The sequence below is a fragment of the Lemur catta genome, chromosome 6 (assembly GCF_020740605.2).
Source record: "Lemur catta isolate mLemCat1 chromosome 6, mLemCat1.pri, whole genome shotgun sequence".
NCBI lineage: Eukaryota > Metazoa > Chordata > Mammalia > Primates > Lemuridae > Lemur > Lemur catta.
This window is the reverse complement of record NC_059133.1, coordinates 59,115,810-59,143,469: the sequence shown is the minus strand read 5'-3', so window position 1 is coordinate 59,143,469 and position 27,660 is coordinate 59,115,810. Positions and strand designations below refer to the sequence as shown.

Here is a 27,660-nt window from a genome sequence, read left to right as displayed (position 1 = left end):
GCAACCAATTGGATGAAATGATGAGGATGCTTGCAATTAAGCAGCTGAGATTGGTCAGTAAGACAGGCCAATCCTCTTACAAGACCACATGTCACAAAAAACAACGCTGCTAAAACTACAGAAGCTAGACTTGGAAAGTCTCTGTCATCCACTGTATTCACCAGACCTTGCACCACTGACTACCACTTCTCCAAGGCTTTGGACCACTTTTTGCAAGGAAAAATACTCAATTCTTAACAAGCTGTGGAAAAAGCCTTTCGTGATTTCATCACCATTCACTCTGCAGGCTTCTTCACTGCTGGCATAAGCAAGCTACTGTTAAGATGGCAAAACTGTGTTGATAGTTTTAGGCGCATACTTTGATTAATTGTACTGCTTATTTGAGATATAATAAACTTTTGATTCAAAATCAGACATTTCATATTTAATGACCTAATAGCTTTGGGAAAAGTTAACACTTTGGGTTACATTTTCCCTGCAAGGGATTCTTTGCAGAGATACTATGTTGGGGTGGAAAAGGGAGGATACTTAGAATAGGATACAGGCACCACAGTTGGAAAATTGTGACGGGTTCCTGAAGATTAATGTCCCTGTTTTACATTTTGCCCAAAGAGAACACAGAGACATTTTTTATTTAAAGGGGATAGGGTAGACATGTGGCAGAAGGGAGTTGTGAACATGGAAGTTTGAGGCTGATTCCCTGTGGGAAAAATTCAGATCTATTCACTCATCTGATGGCTGTTGCTTGTTTTATTTTTTGTCCAAGGAAGGTGGTATTGGACCGAGGTAGAGAAGACAATGGTACACAGAAATGACCCAAAGGATTGCCCCTTCTGCAGAAGGCTCTTAGACTCCATGATGCCTTTCAGCTGGGTGCTGTAACTGCACCTACACTTTGGGGGCTTCACTTTCTATCCCCACATTTACTAAAACAGATAAAAGTTGGAGTTAACATGTAGTTATTAGGAGGTGTGATCTGATAGTAAGGAATATCACTTCCCACAAGTCCTTAAAAGAAGGTCTGTGAGAAGCTGGATTTTTCAGCATGTCAGATCTTTAAAAAATACAGAGTAGAATGTAAGCAACAGCCTTCTAGTCATTAAATACTAGATTCCATCCTTACACCTTGATGTCTCTGGTAACTTAGTCCTTAAAATATTTGGTGATACTTGCCTTGTAATTCTTGACACAAATATATGACAATTTTGGATCAGGATAACTCCCTTTCTTTGAAGCCAGTTTAGTGATTTCATGGATGAGCTGAATCTGCTAAAGGTGTATGCAAAACTGAGTGACTTGCAAATGTCTAGTTTTCTCAAAAGTGGGTTTCTGGCTTCTATCAGATTCGCCAACAGGCCTGTGATCCAAAACAGGTTCTGAACCATTGCTTACATAGACCTGATTTGTATTAAAGACTTATATTAAAACAGGAGACTAAAGGAAATGGCATAGTCCAGATTTATTACTGGAACCCAATACTCTCCTATTCCCTGGGGCATCTCCTAATACCGATCCTAAAATGCTCCTGTCTTTGAGGACCTAGGGCAAGGCCTGCCTTACAAAGGGCTGGCCATTTTGCTGTTTTCATAGGAACATAAGCAAGAGAATTGCATTCCAGGAAAAGAAAGACTGTTGAGAGTAGCAGAAGGGAAGTGGGAGCTTGGCTGCTCAAGTCACATATATTCTCAGAAGCCCAGTCAGCAGAATGACCCTATTTTAATTCCATTTAGGTCCAGGACTCTGAGGAGCTACGGTTTGCCCAGTTTTTCCTAAGCAAATGGGACAGTCACTAAGCTAGGTTGTTGTAGCTCACTTACTCTTGCCTCTCTGGTTCATTCCACCAATTGTGGTTAAGAAAAAACTGTCTTAGGGAAAAATCCAAATCTAAGCATTAAAGAGAAAATATCCCACTTTCATCCTTTTTGCTCCTCTTCCTCCCTAACCCCAAACTGCTTTTACATACAAGATAATTTTTAAATTATAAGATTTGTATTAACACAACCATCATTAAACAGAAATAATGACCAAGTCATCAACTAACAGATGCTAGAATACTGGTTCAAGTCCTAGGGAGTTAATAGTGTGGACACCTTTCCAGAATTGGGAGGAAAACCAAGCGGAAAGTTCATTACCCTGCATTAGCTGAAAAGCTAAGCCACAGCCATTTCCCTTAAAGTTCTGTTTCTGAGAGAATGAGATCCTAAAGAATAACTCTTCCCCCTTTATGAGGCAATCAGAGTCAAAGAGTGATGACAACAAATTGCAAACACTGTGATTCCTGTCCTAATTTCCCAGCACTTAAAACAAAACAAAAAATCCCACTCAGCACAAAGCTTCTATATGCACCTTGCCTGAAATCAACAAGAAACAGCTCACCTCACTGAAGACTTCTCTTTCTCTCTTCTTCCAGGTAAAAACAATCTGCAGCCTAGAGATTCAGATCGAGGCATATATGTCCACAATTGTCTCGATCTCAGTGATACTGGGGAAAGCTTTGTACTCAACTGCCACAACTTAACCCATCATTTAACATTTAACGCTTTCCAGTAGGGCTCCCTTACTCAGATTACTTGCTATCTTGAAACAAAACACAAAACCCCATACAATCCCCACTACCCTTATCCCCAGAACACAGCCCCTAGAAAACCTAGCTTGTATAGTTTGCACTTAGCATGCTCTCTTCAAAGACCTGCACACATAGACACATAGACACATAAAGACACAATCAAGAGGAGGGGTCTGTTCAAGGAGATAAGTTTTTTCTTCTGTATGGGCCTGGGTTACTTGGGAGTATTAGGTCCATGTCTTAGCACTGTTGTGTGATCTCTAAGCTCCATGTATGTATGTGCAGGATGAAGGGAGTAGGAATAAGGGGGTGAACAGGTTATTCTTTCTATTTTTCATCAGGTGGGGTTGAGAGGCGTAGATGTATATAGATGATCGGGGTAAGAGTGACAGACTCACACAGGAATAAGGTCTGGCCCCCAGGCTTTCATATGGATAAAAAAGGGGGCTCTGGGTACCTGATCACTATCTCTTCTTGGTTCTTCATTACTCTCTAACCCAGTGTTCACCAGAGTGTGTTTCGTGGAGTCACCAGTTCTGTGGGATGTGAACTAGAAGGATATCAAGGCCAAATAAATTTAGGAAACACTGCATTAAAAGAAGCTCAGTATGCCTCTACCACATAAGATTTCAGAGCCTTTAATATGCTAGAATGATCTTCCTGTATATATATATAGAAAATATAATAGTTATAATATACAAGGTTGATACTCAAAATATTTAACAATTGGTATGGCACAGAATCCAACCAATCAGAATGGACTTCAGCCATAAACTGCAGGTACCATTGTATCCTGGAGAATGGGCTCAGGCTGAATATCAGCCCATGTAGTATGCACTGTTTCCCAAAAGTTTTGCCCGAAAGACTCTGGTTTTATGTGGTGTCTCACAAAACTGGTGAGAAATGCCCTGGCCAATGCTGGGACCTCATCTTTCTAGGGATGGGGTCAGGGCTCATGATTCTGGCCACTGGGGTATAGGAGAGGGGCAGCTCTGGCAGTGACTCCTGGTAGCACCGGCTGATAGGCTTGACCATAGCTATAGCAGAAATGGATTTCAAAAGACAGACGTCCCTCTGTCCCAGCTGCTCCGGGGACTTTGCCCCTGGTGGGTCAGCAGGTGCCTGTCCAGGTGATGTTTGCGGCCAAAGCTCTTCTCACAGCGAGGGCACTGGAAGGGCTTCTCCCCAGTATGGGTCAGCCAGTGTCTCACAAGGTGATGCCTTCTGCCAAAGCTCTTCCCACATTCAGTGCACACATGACACTTTGGCACTGGTGGGGCACGCTGCCGTTTCCTTGCCCCAGGGCTCTCTCCAACCTCTTGGCCCTTGCAGGATTTACCTTCTGTGTGCACTCTCTGGTGGCTGGCCAGATGGGAGTTGCATCGGAAATTCTTGCCACACTCAGAGCACCTGATGGGCTTGTCATGTAGGTGGGTTTTCTGGTGCCTGATTAGGTGATGTCTTCGCCCAAAGCTCTTCTCACACTTGAGGCAACTGTAGGGCCTCTCCCCAGTGTGTGTTTGCTGATGCCTGGCAAGGTGGGAGCCCCACACAAACTGTTTCCCACACTGGGGGCATGTGTGGGGTCTTAACAGGGAATCCATCTCTGTGCTACATAGGTTTGAGAAGCTATCTTCCTGAAGAAAAGGGGGACCCAGGAACATTCCTCTAGAACCCCTGGGCATGGAATCCCAGGTCTCATCCTGCTCTGGGTTCCACAGAACAGTATCTTCAGACACACTGGATAACATTCTGGGAGGTTCTGCTTCTAGTTCAGGGGTATCCCCCTCATGTTCACTTCCGTCTCCTGTGGAGAAGGTAAAATACCGACCCCAAGAGGGGAGTTACAAGAGAGTACACCAGGACCTAAGTCATAGGAGAAGTTGTATGATGTCTGTCAGGGCCCAAATCTCACCCCAGAAGCACAGAGAGAACATATTATGATATTGTAGAAGATAATGCAATAGATGTAGAGGTTAAAAGTCTAGGCTTAGGGGGCAGATTACCCAAGTGTGAATCTCAATTTTCCCACTTAAGTTCTCTAAGCCTTCACTTCTGTAAAATAACACCTCTCTCTCAAGGTTGTTATAAGACAGATAGCACAGTATCTGTGCATAGTAAGCACTCAGTAACTGGTATATGCTATTGTTATTATTTATTACTATTATTTATTTACTACTATTTATTACCACTTACCGCCATTTTCCTGCCTAAGCATAGATGGAGAAAGTTAAGGAATATGTGCTGCAATCATCACTGGCTCAGTGACCACCTATCAGCAACACTAGAGATATTGTGGATGCCATTCCTGAAATGGGTGGGAGGTTGAATAACAGCATCAACAATAACAACTAACATTTATTGAGTGCTTACTATGTGCTTGGCACTGTTCTACCATTCTAATATGTTAATATATTTAATTCTCACAATAATTCATAGATGAGGAAACTGAAGAGAGGTTAATTACTTTTCCAAGGTCCCACGGGGATAGTCCAGAATTCTAATCCACAAAGTTTGGCTCCAGAGCCTGTCCTCTCCTCTAAACCATTCTACTATACTGCCTTGCTTTTGAAGAAGATTTTTAATCCTTTTGACTCTATAACCCTCTGAGGCAGAGGAGAGATTAGAGGACTATGTAATAATGATACCTCAAGTGAGGTGAAGGCAGTGGCTAAAAGTCTATTTTAGGTCCTCACCTGTGTATGTGACCCTCAGAATGTCCCTCTCCTCTAAGTCCTGGGAGTCAGGGACCCATTGTTCTTCTCCTCCTTCTAGTTGAGAAAGCATGTCCAGTTTGGGAATTGGAAATCCTGCCCATGGGAAAGGAAAATAGAGATGCCAATTAGTTCAACAGTAATTCTCTATTTCTGGAAAAAGCTGTTTCCTAGATTATTCCTTAGAACTCTAGATAGAAGAAGGCCCGATACAAACTTCTCCTCGCCCACTATTTCTGTTAAATCCTTCTTCTTTGTCTAGAAATTCACACTCTCCTTCCCAATGAGCCTGTTCTCTTCCACTCAAATACTTTGAGCCCATTGTCCTTTGTGGTCATAACTTCACTGTAGTCCTACTACAGCTGTTCCACCCGCCATGCTCTCATCTTCCCCTAGATGGTCTCCAAGTTTCCAAGGACCCAGTTCCAGATGTCCCTTTCTCTGCTTTGTAAGAACCTCCCACTTCTCAACCAAGAAAAGCCTCAAGTTCTTTACTCCACAGTTCAGCATTATTTGCTATTGTTTTCTAAAAATGATGCTTTACTCCCATTCTCTTGAGATTATCCCTAGTGTTCTTTCCTTAGAGGAAGCCTAGATAGATTCCCTGTCAAGGAAAGCATCCTAGACAGTCACTACCCAACAGCCCGAAGCAGATGGCTCTATCCTCCCAGAGTATAATCTTCTAGTGGCTGGGGAAGGTCATACTTACTCAGAGAGACTACTATCCCACAGTTTTCCTGCATGACATATTCTCCATAAAAGTCTGTCTGAGAGGGGTCCAGGCTCCGCCACTCCTCCTGAGAGAAGCACAGTGACACATCCTTGATGGTTACCAGGCCCTGAAACAAAATGTAGCATCCTCTGTCAGCAGCTGTTTCTTAAGGAAAATGTGATCTCAGTATAAAAGGCTGAGGTCGTAGAGGAGATAGGGCAAGAAAGGATCTAGGAAAATAATTGCCCAGAGTCCCCCAGGTAGGGCACATAGTTTTTGTAAAGGGGAAACAGAGGAGTAAAGGCAGATGGTCAAGAATGAGTGAGGGTAATGTCGCTAGAGAAGTTTCCTAAGTGGGACTATGAGAAGCTGGAGACAGCACAAACTCAGCACTCCCTCTGTTTAACTACAGATATCCACTCAGTCTCTTCTCAACTGCCTTACTCTTTATTGCGGAAATTCTGTACCTTCTCTTCCTTTCTCCATTTGACCTTTCCTTTTTTCATCAGCACAAAATAATACAGATACAACGTTCTTTCTTGCATCCTTTACACCATATCTTTATCTTTTTAGGCTGCACAGTATGGTGATTAGGAGCTCAGAATCTAAAGCCAAGTGACTCTTAGCTTTGCCACTTACTAGCACTATGACCTTATACATGTGCCTTAATCTCTCCCTGCCCTATTTTCTCATCTGCAAAATGGGATAATTGAGTTGTTCTCAGAATTAAATCAGTTAAAATACACAAAGTACTCAGAAAACAGCATGCATGGTAAGCACTCTTACAGTGTACTCCTATTAGTACTATTATTACTATCTTTCCATGGCTCTCCTGTTGCCTTCTGAATCTAAACCTATTTCCCCTCTCTGGCTCTGCCTCTCTTTATATCTTTCTTTCTTCTTCTTCTTCTTCTTTTTTTTTTTCTTTGAAACAGAGTCTCACTCTGTTGCCTGGGCTAGAGTGCAGTAGCGTCACCCTACCTCACAGTAATGTCAAATAAGCGATCCTCCTGCTTCAGCCTCCCAAGTAGCTGGGACTACTCGTGCATGCCACCATGCCCAGCTAATTTTTTCTATTTTTAGTAGCGATGAGGTCTTGCTCTTGCTCAGGCTGGTCTTGAATTCCTGATCTCAAGCAATCCTCCTGCTTCAGCCTCCCAGAGTAGTAGGATTACAGGCATAAGCCAATGTGCCTAGCCCTCTTTCTTTTTTCTTGTCCATAAATGATCCATCATCTACCCAATCCTGTCCACTTTATGTTCTTCTAAGCTTTCCTCAGGTCCTCTTTTCTTAATCTTTCTAGATTTATTTCTTAAATGAAGCTAATTAATTGTTCTTAAAATCCCCCTATGGATAACACACAGCCATCCATTTAAAAATCCTAACATAAAGGAATTCTTGTTATGCTTCCACTTAATTTTCCAAGGGTCTTATGAGCTCCTTGGAAAGGGATGGAATCTATTCAGTTACAAGATGAACATACCATTGGTGATCATGTGAACTAACCAATCAATGGGATGATGCTAAAGCCACAGAAAGTCAGCAGCAACGCGACCTTGGGAGAGGCCAAGGGAAGCAAAGCCCACCTGTGATCCGGCCGCAAGAAGTGCAGCTGCCATTTCCCAATCTCCAGTGCTCCCCTCCTGGGGAATTGTAGGAACCCAGGGAGCAGACTGAGCTGGAGAGGGAAGAGAGGAACCATTAGAGATGAACTATCCACCCTTTTCCATTAGGAGTCTGGGCCCCACTTTAGAGGGTCTTAAAGGTCACATCTTCTCCTATATCTATTCCCATTGGTAAAACTCAAATGCATAAGTGTAGATGAAGAGGCTTTCACTCAAAATGTTCTGTAAGGGTATTAGGTGGCTTTTAGTTAGACTAGCTGTGGTTTGAATTTATATTACTTGAATGTAATTTTCATTTAGTAAAGTGCATCTTACCAGGTATATTCTCCAACAGTAATCAGTGTTGCTGTCACTTCCTTCATCTCCACATTCAATATCACTACACGCTTGCAAGCTGAGAGAGGGATTATGCAAGAACCAGGGCCCAGGAAGAATGGACTAGTCCTGGTATTGGTTATGCTCTTAAGTCCATGGCAATTTGGGAATTTTTATCTCTACTTTTTGAACAGAGATTAGGAGACTACTCCATACATTGTGCTTCCCACATACCCAATGGGCTCTCACCCTTTTCCTGAAGGGACTGTGGCTCCTCTTCAAGGTCACAGCAAAGGTGTTCCAGTGGCCCTGGCGCTGTTCTCCATGGCCCCTCTTCCTGGCCTCCCCTTTCCACCTGGGGCTCTGCTCCATCCAGCTGTACATTCATTGACTCCCATCCTGTCCCCAAGGCTGCTGTCTGTTCTGAAAGCATTTTTGCTGCAAACCCAAATTGTGACCTGGAACAAATTCACATCAGCTATGCCCATGAAAATGGAAAGAGGTAGTATTCCTAAGGAAGTTATGGAGAACAGCCCCAGGGATAACAGATAAAACTAGATAGGAGGAGCTTGATAGAAGATGAACTTTAAAAGCTTGATGTATTCCAATCAACACAGCGTGAGCCAAATTTCTTGGAGGAACTAAGAAATTGGCAGGTGCCACATAGCAAAGTCACTAACTGTTATTTTGGGAACTTCATGGTAGAAACAGAATATCCCTGAAGGCTGGAAGAAGTTCATTTAAAAAAAACAACAACAATCCTGGAAATTCAAAAGCTATCCATTTAATTTCAAGCATTGAAAAAGTACAGAAAGTAAGCAATTTGGAAACATGCAGGAAATACACTAGAGCTGCACTCAACAAAGATGGATGTAATCATACATAAGATTTTCTGCTAGAAATCACATTCTCATTAATTGGTTTAGAATGAAATGATTACTACAGCCAAGGGGTGTATGGGTGTCATGATCACACACCTCTTTTATGAGGCTGAACCAAATGGTACCTCACTTAGGACAAGCCTCAACAAGGAGACACATGATCTGTCACTCTCATATAGAAAATGATGACTGGTAGTAAATATGGTAGAAATACTAGGGACTTGAAACGCGGGTGTAAGACTCCAAAGCAACTGTTAACATATGAGAAATTGTCAGTGAGGAGCTGATATTTAATTGGGAATAGTAAAAAAGAACTTTCTGGGTTTGAACCAGAGGTGGAAAAAGGGGAAGCAGCACTGCTAACATGACTCTGGGGTAAATTAATAGCTGTGAGATTTGAGACACAGGAACAAACTTGTTTGTTTGGCAGGCACCAGTCAGATGTCATTAAAAAAGTATATTCAATTTTAAAGAAGGGTATGGAGAAGCCAGTGTGTTCATCAGAAGAAATGAAAGTCAAGAAAGGGATGAAAAATACAGCCATTAGAAAAGTTAACAGTGGATGTAGTTTTCTCTAGTCTGGAGAAGGCTGATGGATGATGATACTACCAATGAATAAAAAGAGAGGTAGGTGTCTTCTATATATAGATCAAACAGAAGAAATGAGTTTTGATTGAAAGAGAAGAGATTTAGGTTAAATAAAAAAAAAATCTTAATAGTCCTATAGTACACAAGACCAGATTGTGGGCTTTTCTTTTCTTTGGACATCTTAAGAGCAGGATAGTCTCACTTGTGTTGTGATAGGGGCCTCCCTACCTTATGACAGAGAAATAGTCTATTAGGAGACTGTGCGGAATCTCTTTCTGCTTGGCAACATATTTTTGCGATTCTTATTCAATACCCAAGCAGTCAGAGCCAGTGAAAGGCTTCCAAGAACAGGTCAGAACCTTGGTAACTATCCTGGCTCACTTACATCCATTCAGTAGCATTTGCAAGAATCCAGAAGGCCACCATAGGTAATGACAGACGTCAAGTCATTTATTTTCTTGCCTATTTGTCTTTGACAAAAGAGGTCGGTGGGAATCCTAAGCCCAATGCACAGGAAGAACAAATTCCCCTTTCATCTCAGAAGTCCAAAGATGGATCAGGGCCTCATGGGATCATCCTGGACTGATTCCCAGCTTAGGAGGTTTCCTTTTTAGAAACTTCTCATGAGAAAGTAAAATTCCTGATAGAGCAATAAAGGGAAACTTCCACTTAGCTCTCTTCTCTCAATTTCAGCCTCTGCATTCTCTTCACTTTTAACACATAGGGCACAAATTCCCCCTTTACCCTAAGTCTTTCTTTTTCTTTAGGTCCCTTGGCAAATCCCCCCACCTCACCCCAGGGTTTTACCTCTAGCTAAATATCTGGACACCTGCCTAAAACCCATTTTTCCATCTCCCCCTGGGCCAGCTGTCAGCCTTTCCAGACAACTGACAGAAAACCTGTGGAAGCGCTGGGAGAAATCGCAGCAAAGGAGGGAATGGGTACCTGTCCTTAGCCTGCATTTCCTAAGATGTTCACCCAGAGACAGCCCCTGTGCAGTTAAGGTGGCAGCCCTAACCTGGCTTCTCCTGGTTCCAAGATGACCCCAAGTACACAAGAGTCTGGGTTCTAGGGCTTTCATTCCCCCCGCCCCGCCCCTTTCCTCACATATCTGGGTGGCAAGGCACCAGCAGAAGGAAGTTTTCGCAGCCAGTGCTGTTGGACAGAAAAAGGGCCATGTTATCGAAATGAGTAGCCCAAGGGCACAGGGGCGAGTCGCGCTCCGACCATCAAGAGAACCCTGGCCCCAGCAGCGTGGGGCGTGGGCGGGCCGGGAGCCTGCTCAGGAGTAAGGTTGCTTCTTCCCTCCTGCTTGTCACAGTGCCCCTGGAGAGGGTCAGATTTCAGAGAATCCGAGCAAGGCAGAACTGGAGCAGGGGAAGTGAGGTCAGAAAACAGGTTTCCCGTGAGCTGGGGCTTGAGCAAGTGAAGAGAAAGGGAGCCATGGGATAACCGGTGCGCGAGTGACAGCGACGGGAGCCCGCGGGGCCTGACTGCTACCGTGGGCACGGGGAGACGGGGCGAGGGCCGGGCACAGACGTCGATGGGGCCGACCGCCGGGAAGGGAAGCAACCCGGAGGCCGCGTCGATCCTCCTCCCCGCCCCCATGGGTGACCAAGCCCCAACCCGCCGCCCCGGGGCCGCCCCGGGAAGCCAGGCGCACCTCCTTCCAGCCGCGGCTCCCTCCGGCCCGGCCCCACTCACCCGGGTCGGCTTGGCCCGAGGCCCGGTGCCTCCCTCCCGGGCGCCGCCTGCCCCTCCCCTCAGCCCTCGGCTCGCGTCTCGGAGCCGGCGGCCGGCCGAGGCAGCGACAGGCGGAGACGGCGGCCCGGCGGGCGGGGCCGGCACAGGAAATCCCCGCCCGCTTCCGGGGCGCGGCGGCGGCGGCGCAGGGGTGGAGGGAGGAAGGAGGGCGGAGCCGCGGCTGCCGCGTCCGCGAGCAGGCTGAGCCCGGGCCCTGGGCGCCGGCGGTACCGACGAAGCCGCGGGCTGGTGGGCGGCGGACGCGTGAGTCCGCGCCTGGGGTGTTGGCTCGCCGGCCCTCTTCCCTGACTGACCATTTCCGTCCACGGGGTTCTTTGCACGTGGGTTCATTAATTACTCGAATTTAATAACCGCCTGTTATAGGCCAGACCATCGCTGAGAGCGATTTCTTGAGTCAACAGTTTGGAATACCTCGAGGAGCTTACCCTCTGGGTTTCAAGATAGCGGGGATAAAGGGCTTCAGAGAGCATCGAGGAGCAGTTACTAATTCCGACTGAAGAATAGTCAGGTTGACTTCACTAAAATGTTGCTATCTGAAATAGGCCTTGCAGATGCATTGTCCAGTTTGCGGGAGCCACTAGCCAAATGTGGCATCTGAGCTCTCGAAATGTGGGTAGTCTGAAAAGAGATACAAGTTTAAGATTCATACCAGACTTAGAAGACTTAATTTTAAAAAATGTAAAATAGCGTTATGAGCGATATTTTGGGTGTACTGGGTTAAGTATATTATTAAAATTATTTTTGCCTACTTTTAACTTTTTTAATATGGCTACTAATCGTTTTTAAATTACAAATGTGGCTTGCATTATATTTCTGTTGGACAGTGCTATCTTGAAGCATTAAGATGGACTTGCCTGGAAAAGATGCGAAGGGCCTACAAAACAGAATAAAACCATTACTGTTAGAATCTGTTTATAACCTACAAACTACATTCACATTCATTATTTCATCATCACAACAATTTTATAAAATTTATTTAATAGACTTAAAAAATAAGCGACTCACTTAAGGTCATATATGACAATAGTTCCTTGAATACGTATTTATTTTCTACTATGTGCCAGACTCTGTAACTAAATGCTGGGAATCAAAGAAAATTCTCAGTCTGAAAGTACATGTGAACAAATATTTGTAATAAAGCATAATAGATGCTAAAACAGAGGAATGTACTTTGCATTTGGGGCAAAGAGAAGTGACCATGTATGGGAAGGCCTCACAGAAATCTTGAGGCAGAGAAGAGTGGGGGGGAATTGTATAATGAGAAGAGGAGAATGTGCTAAAGATGCAGTTCGGAAAGGGTAAGTATATATATTCTAGGAGCAGATCATGGGGTATGTGGGGAGAGTAGTAGTGCCAGAATTTGTATTCCAGGTCCTGGAACTAAGTCCAGGGGTTCTTTTCACTTATACTACTGCTGTTGGTAAATACAAGGTGTATTAATTGAGGTAGGCTAGCAAAACCATTGTCTCAGTGGCTTACCTCCATGAAGGCTTATGTTTCATGTAAGTACAGTGTGTAGAAGGTTGGTTGGGGCCAGTGTGTGGGCTGTCTGCTCCTTGCATTCATGGAAGGACCAGGTTCCTTGCATCTGGTGGCTCTACCATCCCTGTGGCCTTGAAATAGTTAAGTTTGTGGGCTTTGGATAAGGGAGGAGAGCTGTGGCTGACTTGGTTATAGTAGGGGCCAGTCCTGGAAGTAGCGTACATCATTTTCACCCCATTCCCTTAGACAAAATTCATGTGCGTGGTCATATGGCCCCACTTAACTGCAAGGTGGCTGGGAAGTAGTACGTATGCCTAGAAGAAAAGGCAATGGGATTTGATGAACACTTAGCATTGCTTCTGTCACACGTTGTTAAATTGAATATAACCAAGCACCTAAACCTGACTTTACCTAAAAAGAGTATTTGGGGAAAGCTGGTAGATACTATAACAGCACAGGCTCTCCTCTTTTTTTTCTTTGGGAAACAAACCAGTGTGAGATTGTATCCTTAAAAAAAAAAAAAAAAAAAAGAGGCCAAATAGGCTTTGGCCTAATGGCAAGAGATAATAGGTCATTAATATTTAATAAACATCTACTTCGTGCCAGAACCTTATCTTAAACACCACAGGGAATAAATGCAAACTTTCTTTACATTATGCTTTGATATTCCCTCTGTTTAGCTATCAATCAACAAACTCTGTGAGGTGTAGCTATTATCTCTACAGGGGTTCAGGGGTATTAAGTGAGTACAGTCAGGAATTGAGCCCTGGTCTGACTTCTAATCTGGTGCACCTGTTACCAGAGTGATACCTTATCTTTCACAGGAATTATATGGACAAGTACAAACTCCTATGCAATGTTACAAGGTGGGATAATTAAGTATGCAGTGAGTAGCAGGTAGATGATTCCACCTTTTTAAGACTTTCTGGTAGAAGAGTTTCAAGATCAGCTTTGAAGGTGAAATGTAGGAAGGGGATCCCAGATAGCATCAGAAGGCAGAAATGGACATGCTGTGACATGCTGTGGAATGAAGAACACACAGGTGTCAGTCTAGAGTATAGAAGAAATGAAATAGGGAAATTGATAGAAACAATAAGAGATCAAGGATTTTTTATTTGCTGTGTCAGGTGTTAGGGAGTTACTATATTTGTGTTTATAAGGAAATGATATACCTGATGGTTCTAATTATATCACTGTAAGGAAACTTGGTGGTCCTGGGCTGGAATTCTGGCAACAACAGAATGGGGTGAATTGAGTCCATAGCTGGATTCTAATGTGTGGAATATAGAATTCCTTAGGACACAGTAGTGTTCTTCCTGGGGCTCAGGAAGAGGTCCGAGACATTTAAGGTTCCAAGTTTTCTATAAAACTTCAAAAGACTTTAAAAGACTCAGTCTCTTGGTTAGCATTGGCTCCTTCATTTCTGAACTCCTGTTCTGCTGTGGTTTAAATAGGAAAGTACAAGGCAAATATTCACCAGTTTAGGAAAAGATAGTGTTATAAAAGTTCTTTTATTAATCAGTTGATTGTAATGAATTACCAGCCTAGCTTATAAAAGGCTGTTCAAACAGAATGAAACTATACTTTCAATGCTAATTTAGAAATGAACCACCATATAACACTATTTTTCTTCCAATCAGTTTTGAAGCTTGATGTCAGAGACAAATTTTCTATCAAAGGGGCAGTGGAGACAGTTGCTTCCTCTTCGTCCAAGGCGATAAAGGAAGGGGAAGGCTGAGGGAGATCTTGAGTTAGAACTCTTGTGGGGAGGAAGGGTAAGGGCTTCCTAGTCATTAGTAAATATTTATAGCTAACATTTGTAGAGTACTTTACAGTTTACAATGTGCTTTTATGTACATGTGATCTTCATCACTCAGGGAGGTAAATTATTTTTATTCCTAATGTACTGTCAAGGAGATAGTGGTTCAGATATTTAAAATTCTAGACCCATCACTTTTTATTTCTATAATCCCAGGCTGATTTACCTTATATAAGCCTCAGTTTCCTAACCTATAAAATGAATGTCATTGTGCCTACATCATAGAGTTGATGTGAGAATATACTAAGAATTCAATAAATGATAAAGCTGAATAATGGATGAAAAGAGGGTGTTAGGAGGATGATAGGCAGTGCAAAGAAGGGATTAAAAGATAAACTTTATTTCTGAATCTCAGTGAAGTAGAACAATTGGTTGGAATGGAGTGAGCTAGAGGTGTAGGGGGCAGAATGGGGTGCCTGAACTGGAAATTTGGGAAGGGTTGCAGTTGTTGGTAGTAACTAGGTATAGCATATGATGGTGAGAATCAAGTGGCTGAGGTGGTGGGCATGATCATTTAAGGTAAGAGAAAGTCAAGGAACTGAGAGGCTAAGGTGTTAGTCGCAATAGTATTCAAAATTTTTAACTACCACTACTAGCCTGGGCTTGGACCCATCAAAATAGATGCAACCTATAGTGCTGGTGCAGGGTTCCGTAGGCACCTTGTTCTGCCAGGTCATTCCGTTTGGTTTCTGAATTGTGGAGAGGTCTGGTGAATCCTGGTAGAGAGGTCAGAGCACTGGGACATGACATCCAAGGGGATTAACAGTAGATATGAAAATATTTCAGTATCTTAGCAAGGAATACAGTCATACTTGTGCATACTTGTATGCATGATGAGATGGATTGTCTACATGGATGTTGAAGTTACCAGGAATGATGATGGGGTTTTGGAGAGAGTGATAGTAAGACAATTTATGGAGTTTCTAATGCAAGGAAAATGACCAGGAGTGTGATAGGTCATATTAATAATAACAAGGAGATGTAGTGTATGGAATGGCTTGATCACATGTGCTTCAAGCAGCTGGACATTATTTAAGGAGGAAGGAGGAAAATGGTACTTGAGGCAGAAATGAGGAGCAAATAGAACACTTACTCGACTGCTAACCCTAGATGGTGGAAAGCAGTTTCAAATACATATTCAAATCATATATTTTTGAATATGTGTAGTGTATATATTTGTGTGTATATATATGTGTTTGAAATATAATATATATTGTTATGATATACGATAAGAAACATGTCTTTTACATTGTGATCCAGCACACTCATCATTTGTATAATTAAATATATAAATTTTATATAATCTTCATAAAACAATATTTACCTTAACTACACACAGTATGTGCTGGTGTTTTCTATTCTGTTACTTCATTTAAAAAGTTTTCTATTTACTACCCATTAAATTGATTTCACCACTCACTAAGGGGTTGCAATTAATCCTGTGAAAAGCCTTTGTATGTAGGTTGTAGGATTAAAAAGTAGCCACTCCTTGGCCGGGCGCGGTGGCTCACGCCTGTAATCCTAGCACTCTGGGAGGCCGAGGCGGGTGGATCGCTCGAGGTCAGGAGTTCAAGACCAGCCTGAGCGAGACCCCGTCTCTACTAAAAATAGAAATAAATTATCTGGCCAACTAAAAATATATATAGAAAAAATTAGCCGGGCATAGTGGCACATGCCTGTAGTCCCAGCTACCCGGGAGGCTGAGGCAGTAGGATCGCTGAAGCCCAGGAGTCTGAGGTTGCTGTGAGCGAGGCTGACGCCAGGGCACTCACTCTAGCCTAGGCAACAAAGTGAGACTCTGTCTCAAAAAAAAAAAAAAAAAAAAAAGTAGCCACTCCTTGAGAGAGCTACAAAGGAAGCCTGCTTTGTTCTTAAGGGATAGTCAGTTTCAGTTAGGTAAAGGAAGTAAAGGAAACATTCATCAAAGCAGTTGAAGGTTATAGGGATTTTTTTTGATGGCAGTTACAGTAGAAGGACTTCGGGGTTGTGTTGGGGTTGGAGTTTGATTCAAGTTAGGCAATTGTAGGGGACTGTAGTAGGGTAAGAATCTCTATGATGAGGGATGATCTGGTGGCCAAGGGTTCTTGTGGTGAGTGTGGTAAGCAAGGATATAGGTCATGATAGGATTAGTAGTCTTCTAGGAAGGTGGCTAATCTGTTCTAATTATAGCCTCCTTCTTGGCACTGGTCTCTTAGTCAGCTTATTAGTGGTGAGGTGAGGTGTAAGGATTGGTTGGGCTGAGTAGAAGTTGTGTGTGTGGTAGAATGAGGGTCTCACTAGAAGTGTGCTGAGCTCTGTGGGTCCTCTTTCAATCCTATTGTGGACGTATTTCCAGAAATGTCAGAGCTCTGAGGGTCCCTTACACTGTACTTTGCAATGTGGGTGGTGGTAGTGTCAAGCTTAAGAAGTTCTGTGGCCTACACTTAAATCCTACTGTCCTTGGTGTTGAGGGAGAGGGAAGGAGTGGCTTTCCCAGGAGGTTAACAGTTTCTTGTGTACTCTTTAAATATGAATATTTTATTTAAAAATACAATGCTAAATTAAGTAGTGGGAAGGAGGGTATGGTGGAAATAGCACTAAATTAAAAACCAAAAGATTTTTCAGCTCTGGCTGTGTCTCTGGGTGGCGGATCATATCCTTACCCTCATCTATCAAATTGGTACATCATTCTTCTTTTCCTTACAAGCTGTTATGATGACTAAATTAAGTCAAAACATAGCCATGTGATATGAAATTTATAAAGCACCATCAAAATGCAAGATCTTGGCAATGGGCATTACTTGGCAGAGATAATTTATAGTCAGTGCAGTGGACCCTAGGCAGCTGTCAGTGACAGCTGGTGTTGCAATCAGGATCAGACTAGATGTTTTGTAAGATTTAAAGCTTCTTTTGATGGTCGGACATAATATAAAGACATTCAGATAGATGAAAGACAGATCTCTTTGTTAGTTACAGCTCTAAAGCAGAGAAGGCTACCATGGCTGGGGGTGTTGTACTCAAGGACAGAGTAATAGGAAGATGGAGCCGCAGGAAGCTTATGTATGGCAAACAGGATGGGGTTAGCTAGATTTCTTGGGCTTCCTGGGGATTGGGTATTTTGAATAACTCTGTAGGCTAAAGAAAGAAGAGGCTATCTTTGAGTGCTAAGTATCTGGGGCCTCTGGCAGTTAGATATGTGTGTATTTTAACCCAGGAGTGTTAGGCCTGACAAGGGAAATAGTTGGGGTAGAAGCTTGGCAAACTGCCTACAAAGGGTAATTAAGAGTTTTAATCATGACATCAAGACTGGATCAAGGCAGTACTTGTGAAATATCATCCTACACTAGGACAGCTTCTAAGTGGTATAATCTCAAACTGTCATGTTTTTTTAGTACAAAAACTTGCTCAAAGGAGACTTCTTATTTACTTCATTTATACTTTCTCAATTTCTCTATTTGTTTAACAACACATTTTATTTATAAGTTACAGAAAATATCATCTTTGATTCTATTATCTTTGATGCTTAACTTATATTTCAAGTAGAACAGATTGTTGAATCATTGCAGACAAATACCTGGCACCATCTAGTGCTCAGTGGTAGAAAGAGTTAGAAGCTGGGTTAAAAAGTTCTTCCGAGATTATAAATACCTATAGTATATAATGGTTGGAATAATACAGTCTCAAAGTTGTTTTCCACATCAGTTTAGGATTATTTTCTTATTTCCTAAGATCCTAAGATGTCCCCTGTTAGAGATAGGAAAAACCAAAGTACTTTCTCCTACTCTGTACTGTCACTCAGTACAAAACTTTGGGCACCAGATGTCAGAAGTTTTTTTTCCCACACACCAAGCAATTTTCAAGTGGACAAAAGTCAGTGTCCTCTAATTTAACTCAATTCTGATACTATCTTCCTGGAAATCCCATCAGATCTCACAGGTTAAGGGCTTAGTCAGTCCTATAAGACTGCCCTCTACTTCAGATGTCAGTTGCAAGCCCTAGGTTTTGAACTGTGCTTCTGACTGACCAGCTATAAATTGGTAATCCCATCACCCCTTCTTCTTGGATTTGATTAATTTGCTAGGACACCTCACAGAACTCAGGAAACATAGTTTATTATAAAGAATATTACAAAGGGTACAGGTAAACATTCAGATGAAGAAATACATAGGATGAAGTCTGGAAGCGTCCCAAACATAAGAGCGTCCATCCTCATGGAGTTGAGCTATACCACCCACATGGCATGTAGATATGTTCTTGTCCACCAACCTGGAAGCTCTTTGAACACTGTCCTTTTGGGTTTCTATGGAGGTTTCATTATATAGGCATGATTGATTACATCATTAGCCATTAGTGATCAACTCAACCTTTGCCTCTTCTCCCATCCCAGGGGAAATCTGTTGTTCTGCCAAAGTTTATTCTCTGAAGGATCACAACAAAATCCACACTTAACAATGCAAAATCACAATGTTTGACATCCAGTCAAAAATTACTAGACATACAAAGAAGCAGGAAAATATGACCCATACCTGGAAAAAAATTAGTAAGTAGAAACCAGCTCAGTAATGACAGAGTTGGTGGAATTATCAAGAGCTTTACACAATGGTTATAAATAACACAAATGTGTTCAAGAATTCAAAGAAAAATTTGAAAACAGTGAGGAGAAAAATGGAGGACATAGAGTAAAACTTCTAGAATGAAAAGCAGAATTCCTAAAATGAAATTTTAGCTGGATGGGAATAACAGCAGATTAGTCACTTCAAGGAAAATATTCAGTAATTGAAGACATAGTGATCAAAACTATCCCAAATGAAGCATAAAGATTTAAAAAACAACTGAAGAATGAACAGAGTATTAGTGATATGTGTGACAATACCAAGTAGTCTGAAATATATATAACTGAAGTGATAGAGAAGATGGAGGGGAAGAAAAAAAAGGCTTTAAAATGCTGGGTGGTTGGAAGGTGGGGAGGCTGTTAACCTGAAATTCTATACCCAGTGAAACTATCTTTCAAAAACAATGGGAAAATATAAACTTTTCAGACAAACAAAAGCTGAGACAATTTGTTGCCAGAAGACCCACATTACAAAAAATATTAAAGTAAATTTTTCAGGCAGGAAGAAAATGGTACTAGATGCAAACCTGGATCTACACAAATGAATAGCTAGCATCACAAATGGTAACTATATGGGTAAATACAAAATTATTTTTTTAGTAAGATAATTGACTATTTAAATAAAAAATAATAAATATGTATCTGACAGGGATTGAAAATGTTTTCTGTAAAGGATCAGATAGTAAATATTATAGGCTTTGCATGTTGCATGGTCTCTATGGCAACTACCCAACTCTGTTGTTGTAATACTACAGCAACCATAGACAATATGTAAAAGAATGGTCACTGCTATATTTCAATAAAACTTAATTCATGAAAACAGGTAGTGGGCCAGATTAAGCCCATTGGACATGGTGACCCATGTATTATGGGGTTTGTAGTGTATGTAGAAGTAAAATGTCTGATAAACATGGAACAAAAGATGGGAGGGGAAATGAAAGCACATGGCTTTAAGGGTCTTAACATTATATGTGAAGCGGTATAATATTATTTTAATATAGACAGTGATAATTTAAAGATGAATTTTACAAATCCTAGAGCAACCACACACACGCACACACACAAATTGAGAGGCATATGTAAAATTAAATACTAAAAAACCCTCAATTCAAAAGAAGATAGGAGAAGAGAAAAACAGATCTAAGAACAGATGAGACAAATTGAAAAGAAATAGCAAGATGATAGATCAAAACAATCATATTTATGATTACTTTAAATGTGTGTGGTCTAAATATGTCAATTAAATGCATAGATTCTCAGGCTGGATGAAAAAGCAAGACACAACAATATGCTATCTATAAGAAACTCACTTAAAATATAAAGACAAAGATAGGTTAAAAGTAAAAGGATATGAAAAGACATAACTTATATTATTGTAGGAAAATGGGAAGGACTATATAAATATATGGCAAAGTAGACTTCAGAACAATCCATACTACTAGGAATAGATAGGGACATATCATAATAATAGTGGGATCAATTTTTCTAGAAGACACATCAGGGCTTCAAAATATATGAAACAAAAACTGGCAAAATTGAAATAAGAAGCAGATAAATCCACAATTATATTTGGCGAGTTCAACATTTCTTTCTCAGTATTTGATGCAAAACATAGACAGAAAATCAGTAAGGATATAGAAGACTTGAATAACACTATCAACAAACTTTATAGAAATTAATAGGATACTTCACCCAAGAATGGCAGAGTACACATTCTCTTCAAGTGTACATGGAAGTCACTTGAAACTATGCAATACATCTTCATAAACTCAGAATAAAAGGGAAACTCCTCAGTCTGATAAAGCATATCTCTGAAAAGCCTAGAGGAAACATTACAGTAAATGTGAAAGACTGAATGCTTTTACCCTAAGATTGAAAGAAAGACAAAGATGTCTGCTCTCACTGCTTTTCAACATTGTACGGGAGAACCTAATCAGTGCAAAAAAATAAAAAGAAAAAAATGCACATAGTTTGAAAAGGAAAAGTAATACTATGGTGTACATAGAAAATTTTAAGGGATCTAGAGAAATGTTGCTAGAGTATAACAGGTGAATTCAAGAAGGTCATATGGTGCAAGGTCAATGTAGGAATCAATTGTATTTTTATATACTGGCAACAAACAGTTGGAAAATTAAAGTAAAAACAATTCCATTTATAGTATCATCCAAAATACGATATACTTAGGGATAAGTTTAACAAAAGATGTTTAAGACTTCTACACAGAAAACTACAAAGCATTGCTGAGAGAAATTAAAAGACTAAATACATCAAAAGATATGCCATGTTCATGATTTGGAATACTTAATATTGTTAAGCTATCAGTTATCTCCAAATTGTTCTTTAGAGTCAGTTCAATCCCAGTTAAAATCTTAATTTTTTTGTAGAAATTGACAAGCTGATTCTAGAATTTATTTGGAAACACAAAAGGCTCAGCTAAAACAATTTTGAAAAAGAACTAAAATTTGCCTGTTTTTTAAAGTTATTACAAAGCTACATTAACCAAGACAGATGTTATTGGCTTAAGGATAGACATATAGATCAATGGAACAGAACAGAGAGTCCAGAAATTACACTCTTACATGATTTTTTTTACAAAGGTTCCAAGGTAAATCAATTGGGAAAAGATAAACTTTCCAACAAATGATGCTGGAAAAACTAGATATCATCATGGTAAAAAGAGAGAACCTTGATCCTTACCTTACACCACCCACAAAAATTAAATTAAAATTGATCATAGACCTCTAAATGTAGAAGCTAAAACTATAAAGCTTTTAGAATAAAACATAGGAAAATATCTTTGTAACATTAAGACCCTCCTTTCTATCATAGACAAAACAGCAAAAAAAAGATCATCTTGGCGAAGAGGTAAAATATATTAGTTTTATTAAATTTGGACACTTGAGTACACATTTTTTACTGTTCTGTGTGACAAAATGGGAAATACACAAATATCACTTGCTCTGCAAGCCTAAGCTTAATGGTTTTCTGAAGAAAAAGTACTTGTACAATTAAGTTGTAAACTGAAGTCAGTTTTTTTTTAAATAGAACACCACTTTTACTTGAAAAAAATCACTGGCAAACTATATTTTTTCAAACTTGAGTATTTGACAGACATTCTCTTGAAAATGACTCAAATGAGCCTGGCAGAGAAAATAAAAAACTGACTTTATTTGTTGTCAGTGATAAAATTATGATAAGATTGCTGGTGATATTAGTGGATGTGTGATTTTTGACACTATGTAATTTCGGAACATCTGCCTAACTCAGTGAACTCAGTGAACCAGTATTTTCCAAATGATCAATGTGTGGTATTAAAAAATCATGTCTGCATGAAAGCTCCACTCAAAAGTGCAGCATTGACCAATGGATTTTAACATAACAGAGTATGAAAAAGTTTTTAATATGGTTTCACATCTGAAAAATCTATTAAAATACTACTCCCTTTCCAATAGTGTCTCTGTTTGGGGCAGGATATTCTTCATAAAGTTCCATAAAAACATATTCAGCTATCTTCATTAAGTCAGACATTAAAAAATTTACAAAAATGTATAACAATGCTACTCTTCTCATTTTTTTGTTTTGGAAAATATAGACAATTTCATTAAAATTCTACTTATATTAACACATAATGGGTTTATTATTTCCAAATGAATTGATAAATATTTTTAAATGTTCTTAATTTAAATTTCTAAAACAGTAAATATAATATCAATAAATACAACCCCAATTAAAAAAATCTCTTTTGGGGTCTTCAATAATTTTAAGCATATATTAATAAAGGGGTCCTGACACCAAGTAGTTTGAGAATTGTTGCTATAGTACACTATCGTAGTTCCAAAAAGTATTGTCATTTAGCTGCCACAATAAATGATATTCCAAAAGGCCATTCCATCATGGCTGCTTCAGGGTGATGGGGAAGATGATAAGAACAATATATTTCACCAGCATGAGCCTATTGTTGACAAATTTTTGCTATAAAATGAACTCTGGTTAAAAGCAAGACTGTGCCATGATGGTCATTATGGCAATTCGTAAGCCCACGAATGATGATTTTGGAATCTCTCCCTGTCTGGGAACTACTTTCCTCACAGCAAATAAGACTTTGTGGCATCTTGGCTTCATTGTTTCATATGTTATAAAACTCATACTTTGTTACTGAGAACACTTACTTTTTTTCATCTTTGGATAACCTCTACTTAAATTTACTTTTCTAGGAATTTCTTAAGAGTATAATAAAAGAAAAAATGCATTTTCATCACATTACGGTGGCAACATGAAAAATCACATTGATCAGAATCAATGGGAGCATACTTGGTTATAAACTAATTTGGCAAACTTTACAGGAAAAAAAAGGAAGATACATTATATAGTTTAGATGTTTGTCCCCTCCAAATATCGTGTTGAAATTTGATCCCCAGTGTTGGAGGTAGGGCCTGGGGGAGGTATTTTGATTATGGGGGCAGATCCCCTGTGAATGGCTTGGTGCCCTCCCTGCAATAATGAGTGAGTTCTTGCTCCATAAGTTCATGAGAGAGCTAATTGTTTAAAGGAGCCTGGCACCTCCCTCCCCCCCAGCCCCGTCTCTCTTACTTCTTCTCTCAGCACGTGACACACCTGCTCCCCCTTAGCGTTCTGCCTTGGAACCTCCCTGAACCCCTCACCAGAAGCAGATGTTTGTACTGTGTTTGTATAGTCTGTAGAACTGTGAGCCAAATAAACCTTCTTTTTTTTTTTTAAATAAATTACCCAGTCTCAGGTATTTCCTTTATAACAGTGCAAAACAGACTAATACAATACAGTGGTCTTCCCTTTTACGCAGTTTCACTTTCCACGTTTTCAGTGACCTACCATCAAGGCAGCCCGAAAATATTAAGTGGACAATTCCAGAAATAATTTATAAGTTTTAAATTGTTTGCTGTTCTGAGAAGCATGATGAAATCTTGGATTGTTCCTTCTATATCACAAGAAGAAAGGTGAGCACAGTACAAGATATTTTGAGAGAGAAAAAGAGACCACATACATATAACTTTTATTACATAAATTTTATGATAATTTATCATAGGGGAAAAAAACATAATATTTGGTACTATCTGCACTTTCAGGCATCATCCACTGAAGGTCTTGGAAGATGTCCCCCTCGGATAAGGGGGAACTACGGTAGATGGTGTTGTGGGATAAAATTATGTTCCTGAAAAAAGATATGCTGAAGTCCTATCCCCTTATGACCTTACCTGGAAATAGGGTCTTTATAGAGATAATCAAGTTACAACAAGACCATTGGGGTGGGCCTTTGTCCAATGTGACTAGTGTTTTTTTTAAAGGGGAAATTTGGACACAGAAGTGGACATGCATAGAGGGAAGGTGATGTGAAAAGACACAAAATGCCACATGAAAATCGAGGATTGAAGTGATTACATTTGGAGGTTAGGGGCCAAGGAACACCTGAGACTACCAGAAGCTAGGAGAGAGGCATGGAACAGATTCTCCTTCACAGCCTTCAAAAGGAACCAACCCCGCTAACACCTTGATTTTGGATTTACAACCTCCAGAGCTATGAGACAATAATAAATTTCTGTTGTTTAAGCCAACTACTTTGTGGTACTTTGTTATGGCAGCCCTAGAAAACTAATACAGATGGTAAAGTATTTGAGGGAGTATCTGTCTTATTCAATCTTTTATCCCGAAAACTCAAGCTGTAGGGACCGTCCTTGGGCAAGAATTGGCTTGAGCCCACAGTCAGCCAAGCTGGACGTGCTTCTTGGGTCCAAAGGTCAATAGGTCCAGAACGCTCCTTGAGGCCAGAAGTCAATAGGTCCAGACATGGCCTATTGACTGCTGAATGCTTCCTGGAGCTAGAGGTCAATAGCCTATTGAACAGACAAACTGTTCCCTATGGAAAATAGCCAAGGGCCTTAGGCCTTGCACACAAGCCAAGGCATGTCTCATTGTCCTGCACGGGGTAATGAGGTCCAAAGGTTAAGATGCAAATGTCTGCCTTCCTTGAGCAATTTCCATAAGAAATGGAACATGTCACCTCAGGGCTCTAAAGATAGTCAGGTACAGGAAAGTAGCTGCTGGAAAAAAGGAGTATGAAAATAAAGCGGCTGGTGCTTTTCGGCACTGCAGTCTTGTACCATCTTTGTGTGTCTGTGTGTTTCTTTCTGTGTTCATCCCCTGTTCTGTAATCGGGCTGCTACACAAGCACTGAGTATTAAATACTCAATACATTTTTAACATACCCACTGAATGTTAAATGAAGTTTCCTGAAAGTGGAAATCTTCCTAAGATATCTATCAATCATCTTGTTACTTATTCCCTCTCCACAGTCTAACATAGTAGACACTGGATGTTTCCTGAATAAAATGCGTACCTGTAATTAGAATGAAAGGCAAGTATAAAACATGAATTTTAAGTATTTAAAGTCAATTGGTTTTTGACACCAGTGCCAAGACCATACAGCAGGGGAAATGACAGTATCTTCAATAAATGGTGTTTGGAAAACTGGATATCCACATGCAAAAGAATGAAATAGGGCCCTTATCTCACACCATACACAAAAATCAACTCAAAATGGATAAAAGACTTATCCTGAAAGACCTGAAACTGTAGAGGTACTAAAAGAAAACAGAAGAGAAAACCTCCATGACTTTGGTCTGAGAAATGATTTTTTGCATATGACCCAGAAAGCATAGGCAACAAAAGCAAAAATAGATAAATGAGATTACATCAAACTATTAATAAAAAGCTTCTGTACAGCAAAGGAAACAATTAAGAGTGAAGAGACAACCCATGAAATAGAAGAAAATAATTGCAAACCAAACATCTGATAAGGAACTAATGTCAAAATATGTAGAGAACTCAAAAAACTCATTACCAAGAAAACAACCCAATTAAAAAATGGGCAAAGGATCTAAACAGACATTTCTCAAAGAAGAGATGCTAATGGCCAAGAGATGTATGAAAAATGCTCAACTTCTGTAATCATCAGGAAAATGCAAATTAAAACCACAATGAGATATCACCTCATACCTGTTAGAATGTCTATTCATCAAAAAGGCAAATGGCAAGTGTTGGAGAGAATGTGGAGAAAAGGGAACCCTTATAAATTACTGTAACGTTAATAAGTTAAGCCATTTTGGAAAATATTATGGAAGTTCCTCAAAGGACTAAAAATAGAATTACCCTATAATTCAGCAATCTTACTTCTGAATATATATCCAAAGGAATTGAAATCAGTATGACAAAGAAATATCTGCACTCTCATGTTCATTTCAACATTATTCACAATAGCCAAGATATGGAAGCAACCTCTGTGTCCATCAATGGATGAATAAAGAAAATGTGGTGTATATAAACACAATGGAATATGATACAGCCTCAACAAAGAAGGAAATTCTGTCATTTGCAACATTTATAGAACTGGAGGAAATTATACTAAGTGCAATAAGCCAGGGACAGAAAGACAAGTATTATGTGATCTCACTTATATGTGGAATCTAAAAAAATTGATCTCAGAGAAACAGACAGTAGAAATGTGGTTATCAGAGGCTGGGGTGGGGGCAGGGGGATGGGGAGTGGAGGATGGGGAAGGGAAGATGTTGATCAAAGGGTACAAAGTCTCAGACTGGAGGAATAAGTTTTAGTGGTCTATTGTCCTGCATGGTGACCACAGTTAATAATGTATTGTGTATTTCAAAACTGCTAAAAATTAGAGTTTTAACATTCTCACTTCATCACATATATATACACAACTATTTGTCAATTAAAAATAAATAAATATCTCCAATCCCACTGCTTAACTTGACTATCCTAAAAAAAAACAAAAAATAAAAATAAATAAAGTACATAATACAATACAAATCCATATTGAAAAAATTTTTCTTTATCATGAATACCTTGTCTTACTTTATAAAATATTTAACTTCAATCTAACTGGAATTGATTTTTGCATATGATGGATGTGGATAAAATTACATTAATTTTCTACATGGATAGCTAGTTGTTCCAGCACTATTTATTGAAAAGTCCACCCTGAACTCATTGATCTGTCTTGTCACTTTAGTCATATTCAAGTCTCCATTTATGTATTTGGGATTCATGTCTGGATTCTCTTTCCTTTTCCATTGAGTATTTGTCTGTCTCTTTGTCAATAATAGTCAATAATAATAACTATGTCTTAATTACAGAGTTTTATAGTAGGTCTTGATACCTGGTAGAGCAAGACCTCCCACCTTGTTCTTCAAGAGTGGCCTGGCATTTATTGGTCTATTTACTTCTACAGAAATTTTGGAATCAACTTTTCAAATTCAGAAAAAAAGTATTCTGGAATTTTGATTGAAATTACACTGAATATATAAATCAGTTTGGGAACAATTAACATCTTTACAATAATCAGTCTACCAAGCCATAAACATGGTATTGGTCTTTATTTATTTAGATCTTCTTTAATGTTTCTCAGTAAGTTGTTATTATGTATTTCTTAATAGTTAAATAGATGCAAAGGTGTACCTTATTGATCTTTTAATTTTGCTTCTATAATTATTCATGTCTAACCTCCCCCATTCCATGTACTAGTATACAGTATGTACCTAGATGAATGCAAA

General features: G+C 40.0%; 2 protein-coding genes across 5 annotated transcripts in view; one reads left to right on the top strand and one right to left on the bottom strand.

Annotated features, from left to right (window-relative positions):
- Positions 1-732: 732 nt before the first annotated feature.
- Positions 733-11,223, bottom strand: ZNF641 (zinc finger protein 641). 4 transcript variants are annotated; one of them, XM_045555066.1, is made up of 6 exons: positions 11,065-11,223; positions 8,182-8,390; positions 7,579-7,670; positions 5,990-6,119; positions 5,263-5,376; positions 733-4,373 (listed from the first exon to the last, which is right to left on the bottom strand). In XM_045555066.1, the coding sequence occupies exons 2-6, from the start codon at positions 8,363-8,365 to the stop codon at positions 3,622-3,624; spliced, it is 1,272 nt and encodes a 423-aa protein (XP_045411022.1). In that variant the 5' UTR covers positions 8,366-8,390; positions 11,065-11,223; the 3' UTR covers positions 733-3,621. The 4 variants fall into 4 exon arrangements, with proteins under 4 accessions (XP_045411022.1, XP_045411021.1, XP_045411020.1 ...); XM_045555065.1 differs by having other exon boundaries at positions 8,182-10,041; positions 11,106-11,223; XM_045555064.1 differs by having other exon boundaries at positions 11,106-11,223.
- Positions 11,224-11,324: 101 nt separating this feature from the next.
- The window catches only part of C6H12orf54 (chromosome 6 C12orf54 homolog), a 52,854-nt gene continuing 36,518 nt past the window's right edge, over positions 11,325-27,660 (top strand). Inside the window, exon 1 of the mRNA XM_045555062.1 lies at positions 11,325-11,485. The gene's annotated coding sequence lies outside the window, so the exon portion shown is untranslated. The remainder of the gene's footprint in view (positions 11,486-27,660) is intronic.